Raw genomic sequence first — 12,919 nt, 5'->3', positions numbered from 1 at the left:
ATAGAAACTATATTATGCCCCTGTCCCACCTTTTTACACTCCTTCCCTGCATTTCCCGTCACCCTGTATCTTGCGTTCTCAGTGACTGTTCGACATAGCACTCATTGCCAGTCGGGCAACTCAGATTGAGATAGCTGACATGCTAGAAATCTCGCTTCGGTCGAGCACTCGGCGGGCCGCTCGGATCGAGTTGTTGGTTCACACATAGCGATTAAGAGCAGAGTTTCGAAAAGAAAGTTTTAATGACAACAGGCTCACACTGACAGGGCACAAGGGCTCAGTGAGAACTTCATGAGAAATCATGTAGCTTTTGATGTGACCAGAATAAGCAGACTGGAACGATGTGTTAGACAGTGAACTTCACCACCATCATTCTTCAGTACAGTTCCTGTTATAGAAACAGCTGACAGGCACTGCCAAGGGTGACTAGTATTTCCAACTTAGATGTCTTCATCCATCGAAACCTTCTCTGGCTCACTGTGTTCTTCTAGTTTCCTGAGTCACTGTTCTGAGCCTGAAGTGGGTGCATTCTGAGCTCAGATTGGCATTCCTCATGCTCCTCTTGTTTTTTATGTTGGTTTCTCCATTGCTGGCTAAGGTCATCTCCATTCATCTGAAGAATGGTGGGGTTCTTTATACCCTGCTGTGTCTGATGCAGAGCCAGGTTCAGGATTAATCATGTTTATGTACAGGTTGAAAGGGGCATTAATCTGAACTCTATTCCAGATGGCAGGTTGTTAAAAGGGCAAGCTCGATTTTGACACACATGCTGAAATCATGCTGGAATTGTGCTGTGTGTGTCTGTCTTACACCAGGTTGGTATAGGTTCAGTGTTTGCAGGATCCCACATAAATGTATCTTTTCATGAATGTATCTTTACATACAAGACTCAAGACTATTCCAGTGAATTTACCTGTTTCTAACCCCCCGTCTAGCACTGTCGCCTCACCGCAAGAAGGTCCTGGGTTTGATCCCCAGGCGGGGCAGTCCGGCTCCTTTCTGTGTGGAGTGTGCATGTTCTCCCCATGTCTGCGTGGGTTTCCTCCGGGAGCTCCGGTTTCCTCCCACAGTCCAAAAACATGCAGTCAGGTTAATTGGAGACACTGAATTGCCCTATAGGTGAATGGGTGTGTGTGTATGTCTGCCCTGCGATGGACTGGTGCCCCATCCAGGGTGTTACTGTGTGCCTTGTGCCCATTTAAAAGCTGGGAAAGGCCCCCAGTGACCCTAATTGGATAAGTGGTAAATAAAAGTGAGTGAGTAAGTAATGCCATATTCATTATCAGTTATGGCACTTTTTTTTTTTACCCAGAAGTGAACATTATGCCTAACATACTCTATATGGACAAAAGTATTGGGACACTCATTATAATTTTTGAATTTCAGCCACAACAGTTACTAACAGGTATAATAATTAGGTGTCAATTATATAAAGGAAGTTCTATGCTTACAACTTTGCAGCAACAGTTTAGGGAAGTCCTTTTTCTTTTCCAGCATGACCAAGCCCCTGTGCACAATGCAAATTCTATAAAGACATGAAGAAAAGTTCGGTTTAAAGAAACTCCAGTGACCTGCACAGAGGCCTGACCTCAGTCCCACTGAACAGCTTTGAAATAAACTGGAACATCAATTAAGGCTTTCTTGACCAACATCAATGCCCAGCCATACAAATGCTCTTTTGACTTATTGTGTTCAAATTCCCACAGTCATACTTCAATGTCTTGTGGGAGGAGTTCTCAAAAAGTGTCTGATGTTATAGCTAAAAAGATCACATAGAGGTCACTCCAACAAGCTTATGGTCAGGTGTCCACATACGTGTCCATATAGTGTACTATAAATATTGAACCTACTAATGAACTTACTACTGTTACTAATGAAGCTTTGTGCGCCAACTGGTGTGTAAACACAGATGAAGTCTTATAAGCCCAGTCGAATAGAGTCACTTGTCCAGAGGCCATACTCAAACATGGCTTGAATCAGTCAGAACATGTTACATTTCATGTTTTTTGCTGTCAAGACTGTAAATGTGTACTTTAAATGAGATATGTCAAAATAACTCGAGTAGCCCATCTGAACACAGCCTGTGGTGCTCAAACTCACATGGATGTTCTTGACAGCTTTTAAAAACACAATGATGTTGTTTATTTTTACAAGGCCGATGCTCCGGGCACTCGGGTGGAAGAGCTGGTTCTAATCTCAGCGGTGCTATCGGTCGGCCATGAGTCTAATGGTTGGCTAGTGCCAAGTTCACACTACACGACTTTCCAAGTCGTCAGGTCGCTGTACAGTTCACACTACACAACTGGATCTCTTGTAATCGGGAGTCTTTCAAGTCGTTGTGGCTTTCACACTACACGACTGATTGGTGATGGGGGGTTTCACACTACATCTCTCACCAACTGGAATCGCTTCTCTGGTCTCCTAAACTAGGTTTTGTCATGAAAACAACCGTGAGAAGTGACGATGGGTTTAATGATACCACGTCCAAAAATGCACGTCAACAAATAGCGAGTGATCAAAGTTTGTGCGCTGATGTGCAGCGTAAAATCAAGTAGGAAAAATAGGAACAGCAGGGATTGTTCTATGGCCAGTTGGAGGTTAATAATTATTTTTTGCAATGCAACGTTGGTGTTATGTTTTGTAGAGAACGATAAGGTCAGAAATACTGTAAACCTTGTGTGTGTTCTGATGTATTCTGATATAAACGATATTATCCCCCTGTCCCACCTTTTTACAACTCCAGCCCTGCGTTTCCCCTCACACCGTATCTTGCATTCTCATTGGCTGTTCAACATAGCACTCATTGCCAGTTGTGCAACTAGATATCTCTTCATCTCTTCGGTCAGCGAGCCGCTCAGATCGAGTTGTTGAGTAGTTCACACATAGCGATTGAGAGGCGAGTTTCGATCGCAGAGTGAATGCCGAGTTGCTCCCTAGCTGGCAAATCTACTGCTGACCAGTCAATCCAGGGCAAAAATCTAGGCATAAGTCTGGGAGAAAAGGGAGGGGGGGGGCAAAGTTTATTGATGGAAGCTGGTAGCTTTCAAGTGTTTATGGCTGTGTCCCAATTCAATTCATGCTGTTCTAAATGAATGACAAATTAGTACAGAGCTATTCGTATCTTCACTATTTTCAATACAATTCAGAATGGGCGCTGGGGAAAATGGAAATCAGTCCACAAACACACCAGCAACACACAGAAATGTGTTTTTTTTTTATGGATGCCTGGAAGGTCCAAGTGAACACAGCCCAAAGAGACTGAGTGCAGCTCGGTAGATTATCACATCAAGACTACAAGTGTGAATGACACAAATAAAAATTTCATTGCTAAGAAATACCAATAATAACACAACCGGGTTTTGAGTATGAGGATATTTTTCTCCACTTTTTCATCAAACACTCTTTCTCAGGCTCTCTCTCTCATTTCGGAGGTGGTAGGGGGGTGATGATGGGTGCAGGTCTCTAAACCACTGCTTCGGCTGTAATTGAGTCCATCGTAGAGCTGAAGCTGCTGACAACACTCATGATTTGCTCAGTTACTCTGCTGTCATCTATCTACACTACACTATTACACACACATGCTTACACACACACACTTAGATTTTCATAACCCCTTTTATGATTTTAAATTTGGCACAACAGAAATCTATTCAATTCCATCAGAGTTTAATTATATCTCAATTAAAATTTTCACAGCACTCAGGTGGTGTAGCGTCCTAATAGCCCACCAGCACAGATAGCCCGGCTCTCACTGGTGCTATCAACCTGGGCGGGAGTCCAACCGGCACAATTGGCCATGCCTGAGGCCAGGAATATGGATGAGGTTTCTCCCTATTGCTGGAGCAGAAATTCCACCTTTATTTTTTGGACGAGGTGCCTGCACTGGGGTGGAAGATTTACTGTGGGTGTAGCGGGATCGCTGGTGACTGCACACATGCTTAAGAGTGTTTAGCTCTACTCAGCCAGCATGTGAATGGTGCATGTAGCAAGGGAGCGAGATAGAGGCGAGATACACGTCCAACAAGGTCATGGTCAGGTTGTCTACAGACTTTTGTCCATAAAGTATACACCGATCAGCCATAACATTAAAACCACCTCCTTGTTTCTACACTCACTGTCCATTTTATCAGCTCCACTTATCATATAGAAGCACTTTGTAGTTCTACAATTACTGACTGTAGTCCATCTACTTCTCTACATACTTTTTAACCTGCTTTCACCCTGTTCTTCAATGGTCAGGACCCCCACAGGACCACCTCAGAGCAGGTATTATTTAGGTGGTGGATGATTCTCAGCACTGCAGTGACACTGACATGGTGGTGGTGTGTTAGTGTGTGTTGTGCTGGTATGAGTGGATCAGACACAGTAGTGCTGCTGGAGTTTTTAATATCGTGTCCACTCACTGTCCACTCTATTAGACACTCCTACCTAGTTGGTTCACCTTGTAGGTGTAAAGTCAGAGATGATCGCTCATCTATTGCTGCTGTTTGAGTTGGTCATCTTCTAGACCTTCATCAGTGTTCACAGGATGCTGCCCACAGGGCGCTGTTGGCTGGATGTTTTTGGTTGGTGGACTATTCTCAGTCCAGCAGTGACAGTGAGGGGTTTAAAAACTCCATCAGCATCGCTGTGTCCGATCTCATACCACCACAACACACACTAACACACCACCACCATGTCAGTGTCACTGCAGTGCTGAGAAAGATCCACCACCTAAATAATACCTGCTCTGTAGTGGTCCTGGGAGAGTCCTGACCATTGAAGAACAGCATGATGGGGGCTAACAAAGCATGCAGAGAATCATATGGACTACAGTCAGTAATTGTAGAACTACAAAGTGCTTCTAAGTGGAGCTGATAAAATGGACAGTGAATGCAGAAACAAGGAGGTGGTTTTAATGTTATGCCTGATCGGTGTTTGTTCCTGACCTGGTTTTCTGTGGTTAGTTTGACTTTGGAGACATTCTAACTAAATGAAGGTCGTGACCGATAGAGTTTTATTATTAATTTTTTAAGGTGAACACCTAAGGGATCGTCCTGGAGAATCCATGCCGTGTGAGTAATGTAGGTTAAAGTAAGTGTCCTCACAGCGTAACAACCCAGTCTGATTCTATTCAGGTTTAATCTCCCGCTTCATTTCAATCCGCTGCTTAAAGGTCTGATTAGGTGATGCTGGGCGCTGAGAGAACCATGCCCTTCTTCAATCTGAGACGAAGCACTCTGAGATAAAGTGGAAGAAAGAATGAAGGTCAGGGCTATATAGCTTTTTTCTTCGTCTGGTTAGGTTCCTGTCTCGCCGTGAATGTAATTTAGCAGGTGAATGCAATAACATCACCTCAGCTCCTCCGTGGACTCTGTAATTGACTCAGGCTTGCCGAAGGAGGGGAACGTCAACATAATTTGTTCCCCTCCATCTTCATAAGCTGGGTTGCAAAGCTCGCTATTAGATATGAAAGGTTAAAGCAATGCCGAAATATCCAGGGGGGTCCAATACACACCGTAATGCTTTTATTTAAGACTTTTATTCAGGCCAGTGGGAAAAACACACAGCAGACAAGAGCCATGCATCTACATTACAATCACGGGTACAGCCATGTGACCTCTCAAGACAAACACTGGGAAGGAAATGATACTGAAGACCTCTGTAACTTTAAACATGACACTGTCATAAAATGCTATTTTTTTTGTTAATTTTGGGTCTGCTAAAATTTCCACTGTCATGATGATCCAGTTATTATAAAGTGGAAATGTCTAGGAGCAATAACAGCTCAGCCATAGTGCTGAAAAATCTAACAGAACTTGAGTCCTGGAGCATTTAGCATTTAAAAATCTTTCCCTGCTTGCAGAACTCAGAGAACTCCGGTAGAAAGCAGTCATTGGCTCGCTGTAGTCCCAAACAGACAACAAATCCCAGTAGATGTAGCTCTAATGAATGCTAATTCACTGATTCCAGGGCTATTTAAACAAAGCCCAGAGAATAGTCTTGAGAGTGAGGCATTGCGATCACAAGCACTCTTCAACTGGTTGGTGGATTGAGTAGCTGGCTTGCTGGCAGGGGTCGTTGGCTCAGTCACTAGACAAAGCTCTAGTAAGGTTGTTGGCCAATGTTATGTTGGTTTGCTGTTCTTGGCAGTAACCATCATTGCTTGATAAACTCTGCTTCCGCCACCTTGTGTACTTGTTTTTTTCAGAATCATTTCTTCAAACCACCTGCTTGTTGTTTTTTTCAGCAAAAAAGTTCTTTTGCTGTTCTCAGCAGTAATCACTATAACTTGATAAGCATTGCTTCCATTTTTCCTGGAAGCCACTGTGTACTTCTGTATCTTTTTTCAGAATCAGTTTTTTGTTGTTTTTCTCTCACTTACTGCCTTTCCTGTTCTAATGTAGTCTTGGGAGTGAGGCATTGGGATCACAAGCGTACATCAGCTAGTTGGTGGATTGAGTTTCTGGCTTGCTGGCAGGAGTTGTGGCTTAGTCACTAGACACAGCTCAGCCTGGTAAGGTAGTCAGCCAATGTTGCATTCTTTTGCAGTTCTCAGCAGTAATCGTTATTGCTTAATAAACATTGCTTCTATTTTTCCTGGAAGCCACTGTGTACTTCTGAATCTTTTTTCAGAATCATTTTTCGATTCCTTGTTTTTCTCTTGCTTACTGTCTTTTCTTATTTAGTCTTGAGAGTGAGGCATTGGGATTACAAACACTTTTCAGCTGGTTGGTGGATTGAGTAGCTGGCTTGCTGGCAGGAGTCGTGGCTTAGTCACTAGACAAAGCTCAGCCAGTAGATAGATAGATAGATAGATAGATAGATAGATAGATAGATAGATAGATAGATAGATAGATAGATAGATAGATAGATAGATAGATAGATAGATAGATAGATAGATAGATAGATAGATAGATACTGCCTTTTCTTGTTTACTCTTGAGAGTGAGGCATTGGGATCACAAGCACTCTTCAGCTGGTTGGTGGATTGAGTAGCTGACTAGCTGTCATGACTTAGTCACTAGACACAGCTTAGCCAGTGAAGTAGTTGGACGATGTTGTGTTCTTTTGCTGTTCTGCTGTTGATAAACATTGCTTCCGCTTTTCCTGGAAGCCATGTGTACTTTTAAAACTGTTTTTCAGAATCATTTATTCAAACCACCTTCTTGATGTTTTTCTCTTGCTCACTGCCTTTTCTAATGTAGTCTTGAGAGTGAAGCATCACAAGTGTACCTAATTGGTGGATTGAGTAGCTGGCTTGCTGACCGGGGTCGTTGCCCCACTTAGTGCTTCCTCTCTCGCTAGCTGGTTTCTGTGTTTCTACAGAATCTTGCTGTGAGGAAAGAGTCAACTCTTTTGTTTCACTCTTTTAAGTCCTCGCCTTTGTTTATAGCGTGCTGGGTCACCGTGTTGTGTAGGCTATAGAGCATCTGTCTCTCACCCTGCATGGTGTGGTATTGATTCCCGCTTCAGGCGGATCCAAAAATATGTTTTGTTATTTGTGCCTTTTACTTTTGAGTCCCTGTTCTTGCTGTTCTCACCACACTGTTATACTCACTAATTTAAAACTGCTTTTGTATGCAAAACTGCAAATTACATCTCTATTGACCTTGAATTATCGCTTTATACTCAGGGTCATCAGTGGGAATAAAAATTACACATTAAAATTACATTAAAATCCATTTACACCTGTAAATGAAAATGAGTTAGACCATATATACATTAGTAATCATTTAGAAAATATATTAATAATTAGTAATACATTAAATAAAAAAACGATTATGTAAGTGTGGAGAATTGTTTAGAGCAGTGATTGTTTACACCAGGCCGACTGTAGACTGTGATCCATATTCTGTAAATAAAATCAAAGTATCTTGTACTATAATTCCATATCGTCCTGATGAAACATAAACACATCACTTTTATTTCAGCTCATTTTAGTGGCTTTAATGACCATAAATTTAGGTAATTAGTCCAAAGTAATAAAATAGCACGCTACACTGGAACACAAATTAGTAGTTAGCCTAATGCACAAGAATGATAGCAAGTGAGAAACCTGCAAAGTCCTGCTATAACACACAGACCTATAGTGGGTAAAAGAAGTATTCAACCCCTTTTGTTCTTGTGCATTTTGTTTTTCTGCCAATACACACCTGAATCCTGGACTTAAGTTTTGTCCAGTGGTGACATCACAGCGTTCTTGTGTTTTTTTTGCGTGAATTTGTGTGTGTAGCTGTCAAAGAAACTCATCCTGGACTTACATTTTGTGCATATGGTATATTATGCGAAGTATTGTATAATCTATGTCACAGCGTTCACTTTAACAGTATTCCGAGCTACATGGTTGATGGCATTGGTACTGCCATTGCTATATTGCCTTGCTACTAATGCACGTGACACCTTATATGAAAACCACGATCCTTTACTACTACCTCATACAGTGGTAGAACCAGTGATGGCATAGTTACCTTGAAAAAGTAATCTGATTTCTGATTACTGATTACTCCTTTAAAAAGTAACTTAGTTACTTTATGGATTACTTGATTTTAAAAGTAACTAAGTTAGATTACAAGTTACTTTATTAGTTATATAATGCGGAATATTTCAAAGATATTCCTTTGCAATACTTTATCATTTGGCTGCCAACTTGTGTGTACTGATGAGACTCAATTGAATCCCAGAACATGCTAGTGTGAATGCATGGAAAACAAAATTACGCTAAATCAGCATTGAAAATTGACTTTACTTTTAATAGCCTTCTACAATGCTGGAGCTTCTTAAAACGGAAGATTTTCTTTTAAATAGAAGTGTTATTTACCTGCTATTAAATTGTTTTCCAACAAAATCCGCCCAATTTGGCGGATAATCGCCCAATCTGGCAACACTGGAATGCGCAGAGAATCTGGCGCTTTTACTCGTAGCGCGCCACGAATACTACTAAATAGTACTACTGTACTTCTGTAATGGTGTTGGTGGTTGACATTTATGTTGAGTGTATTACTGCACTGTTTTGGTGAAGAACTACTCATCTGAGGTGCGCTGCTCCTGCGTGCAGAAATGCTTCCGCAAAAAGATTGCCGGCAAAGCGGTGGTGGGGGGGCCAGAGGGGTGGCCGAAGATTACTTTATGGTGGCCATGGCAACCACTGGCCACCCCCTGGCTCCGCCCCTGCCAAGAAGAAAGCAAAAATATCTTTTCACTAAGGAAAATGACAAAAATAGTAACGCACAGTAACTTGGATAAGTATCTTTAATTTGATTACTGGATTGGAAATAGTAACGCGTTAGATTACTCGTTACTGAAAAATGTGGTCAGATTACTAAGTAACGCGTTACAGACCATCAGTGGGTAGAACCAATTGTACCCAGTGTCAATTGGTTCTGGGACTGGTGTTGAGTTTTAAAGGCATTGAGTATATTTTAGGCTAATTTTAAATTAATTGGGTTGTTTTTGACACTTATACACTGAAAACACAAACATAATGTAAAAACTCTGAAATACAATTGAAAACAGTTAAAAATCTATAAATATAGAAAATAAATGCAATAAAACCTGCATTTTATCTTTACTTCTCTATTGTTTTCTTATGCTTCTTAATCATGGAGATGCTTGATCTTGGAATACTTTGTTCCATTCGGTAAAGGCGCATTCACATGAGACGCTTTTGCTTTGACTGTGCCGTTGTTTCCTGTGGAGTGTGTCGGTGCACAAAGCTTAACGTGAATTATTGTACTAAAACAAGTGAGGAATTTCATCAGTGGAGAGAACTTATTAGCAGTAATAATTAGAAGATTTTCAGTGTTTCTATATCGTTCTTACTACATTGTCATGTTAAGCTTTTTTTAAACAATAAGCATTTTAGACTTTCTCAGAAAAGCAGATTTTTACAATTTCTCAGAACCCTGAGCTATAACACAAGTTTAACAGTGAAACAGGAGAAAAATCCAGTTAAACACAGATACATGTGGAGCTTTCAGAGTGAATTTGACGGTTATTCCACACAAATGCAGATTTGTCTCATATTTACACTTTGATGACGTCTTACTGCAGCACTCAAGCCAAGTGCTGAACAAAGCGGCGGTTGCAAACACGTCGAGTTTAAGGGTACAAATTTCTCGACGAAGGTCGAGTTTCAATGATTTTGGGTTTAGGGGATGTCGAGTTACAAGGTACCACTGTATTTCTAATTTGCACTTTAACACGTACGTATGTCATGCCTGTCAGTATGTACAAATGAAGCGTTTCTCTACTGGATTACTTGTGTATATATCTATTCTGTTTACTAAGAATAGCACACTGAGTCTTGTTGTAATTGTACAATAAGAATAAAGGTATTTGTATTTGTAAAAGCAATAAAGAATTAAAAATGAGTAAAATGAAAAACAATATTATAATAATTTTTTTATACTATGTATACTATGTGATCCACTGTGTGTGTTTGTGTGCAGTGTTCGGAGGGGTGGAGTCGCGGGGCATCCTGAGGAAGATCAGTGACATGCTGGAGGTCATCATGAAGAGGATGGATAATCTGTCCAAACTAGAGAACACCAACGACTCACGACGTCTGGAGGAGCTCAGCTCTGCCATTAGCAGGTAAAGCTCAGTAGTACTGATTCTGATACTGATTCTGATGACAAACCATGCTATTTAGAAGATGAGAGGAAGTGTTCATGGTGAACGGTTTGGTCACAGTTTCTACAACAGTTTAGCAAAAAAAAGCAAACATTGATCAAAATGAAGGTCTTCTATACAATCAGTTGTTCTTGGTCTGGGTTGCTGGGTCCATCCTGAATCATGGGGTGCAATGCAGTGTCATACTCCAGACAGGACTGCAATTCATTGCGAGGCCTTGGAACATCCAAAATGCACCCAAAAAGTTGTAAAAGTTATAGTATATCAGTCTTCAATGCTTAATGAGAGGTGTAAACCAGCACAAACAAGCTTTCTCATTGTTTGAAATCTACTGGTACTTTGGATCAAGAAGAAAAGTTCAAACCAGGTTTGAAAAAAAATGATACTTTTTGATAAATTAGAGTAATAAAAGTATTTCTTCCAGGTGGATTCAGCCTTTTGAATCTGATTGCACCATAGCTCCGATAGAGTAATTGTTTGAATCGCTGCACTAGAACAAGATGCTCAGCTTCAGGGAGTATTTCCAACCCCCTTCTGATATAATAGATCTTTTTTTTTTTTTTTTTAAAGCTGGAAAAATGACACAGCGTATGATTTGCCAGCACCTCAGCAGTGGCTAATTTCCACCGTTGGCTGTTTCCTCGTTCGTGTTTTTATCAGTGAGTTTCACACTGAGCCTGTGGCAACAAGATCGAACGTTCTTCATCTGATTCCTCACTGCTCCTGGCATGCTGAAAATTTATCAGAATAAGAGAACAAAGGATGGGGCAAAGATACAAAGTCAAAAAGTGGAGGACTGGCTAAGCAAAATAAAGGAACATGAGAAATAACCATAATTAGCTGTACATGGTTAAATTAAGTTTAATAGTAAAATATGCAAAAATGTATGCATTATACACCGATCAGGCATAACATTATGAGCACTGACAGGTGAAGTGAATAACACTGATTATCTCTTCATCACGTCACCTGTTAGTGGGTGGGATATATTATCCTCAAAGTTGATGTGTTAGAAGCAGGAAAAATGGGCGAGCATGATTTGAGCGAGTTTGACAAGGGCCAAATTGTGATGGCTAGACCACTGGGTCAGAACATTTCCAAAACTGCAGCTCTTGTGGGGTGTTCCTGGTCCGCAGTGGTCAGTATCTATCAAAAGTGGTCCAAGAAAGGAACAGTGGTAAACCGGCGACAGGGTCATGGGCGGCCAAGGCTCAATGATGCACGTGGAGAGCGAAGGCTGGTCTGTGTGGTCCGATCCAACAGACGAGCTACTGTAGCTCAATTGCTGAAGAAGTTAATGCTGGTTCTGATAGAAAGGTGTCAGAATACACAGTGCATCACAGTTTGTTGTGTATGGGGCTGCAAAAGGGAGACCAACACAATATTATAGGAAGGTGGTCATAATGTTATGCCTGATCGGTGTATGTGTCAAGCCGGTTCTAGGTCACGTAGACCATGGGTCTGTCTTAAAACCTAGTAAGCTCTCTACATAGACAGCAATTTACGTCATCCTACTCGTGCTCCCAAGCAGAAGGCTGTCTAAATTCTTAGATACATTAAAATGCTGCCTACTGAGGTGCCTTAATTCTGAGTGATAATCTGACTGAATAACGAGGGAGCTCTAAATGCTTCCTTACCTGCGAAGGCAATCCCAGCATTCAGTGCGGTAAATAACAAATAATTCTCAGTAATTTATAATTTTTTTTAAATGTGTATAAGTGTAATTTATATGTAACAGTTTTTGGTACACAGAGGGATATGTTAGCTGGCATGCTAGCAAGTCGAGTCGTCTCAGCCCATTGGTTTGAATGGCCTGAGGCTAACTCTGTTAGCTTAGTGAGCTAACACTGCCATAATAGGCGAGGACAGCCGGTAACGTAATCGCTGTCTAAGTAGTGCGTCTAAATAAGCTGTTATAAAGTTCTATGTCAGTTAGAATCCTCTCTATTTAGGCAGCTGCCCAGGTAGGCAGTAGGCAGCAAGGCAGCTATGACCCCTATGGGTCTGTCTGAAAACCTAGTGAACTACCTTGCTGCCTATTGCCTACCTGTGTACCAAAAACTGTTACATAGGGTCCGTCTGAAAACCTAGTGAGCTGCCTTGCTGCCTATTGCCTACCTGGTCAGCTGCCTAAATACAGAAGATTCTAATAAGACATCAAACTCACAAGGCAGATTATTTAGACACACTACTTAGACAGCAATTATGGTGATTACGCCACAGAATGCTGGGATTGCCTTCACCGCCATGGAAGCATCGGATGCTGCTTCATTATTCAGTCAGATTGTCATTTAGAATTAAGGCAC

The 12,919-nt window shown here is 41.3% G+C and overlaps 1 protein-coding gene across 1 annotated transcript in view; it reads left to right on the top strand.

Moving 5' to 3' along the window:
* Nucleotides 1-12,919, top strand: part of LOC134316862 (alpha-1,6-mannosylglycoprotein 6-beta-N-acetylglucosaminyltransferase B-like) — a 162,996-nt gene that overhangs the window by 37,334 nt on the left and 112,743 nt on the right. The window contains exon 3 of the mRNA XM_062997371.1: nucleotides 10,430-10,574. Coding sequence (XP_062853441.1) covers nucleotides 10,430-10,574 — 145 coding nt within the window. The remainder of the gene's footprint in view (nucleotides 1-10,429; nucleotides 10,575-12,919) is intronic.

The sequence above is a fragment of the Trichomycterus rosablanca genome, chromosome 6 (genome assembly GCF_030014385.1).
Source record: "Trichomycterus rosablanca isolate fTriRos1 chromosome 6, fTriRos1.hap1, whole genome shotgun sequence".
Lineage (NCBI taxonomy): Eukaryota > Metazoa > Chordata > Actinopteri > Siluriformes > Trichomycteridae > Trichomycterus > Trichomycterus rosablanca.
Note: the sequence above shows the minus strand (reverse complement) of the source record. Positions and strands in the feature narration are given on the sequence as shown.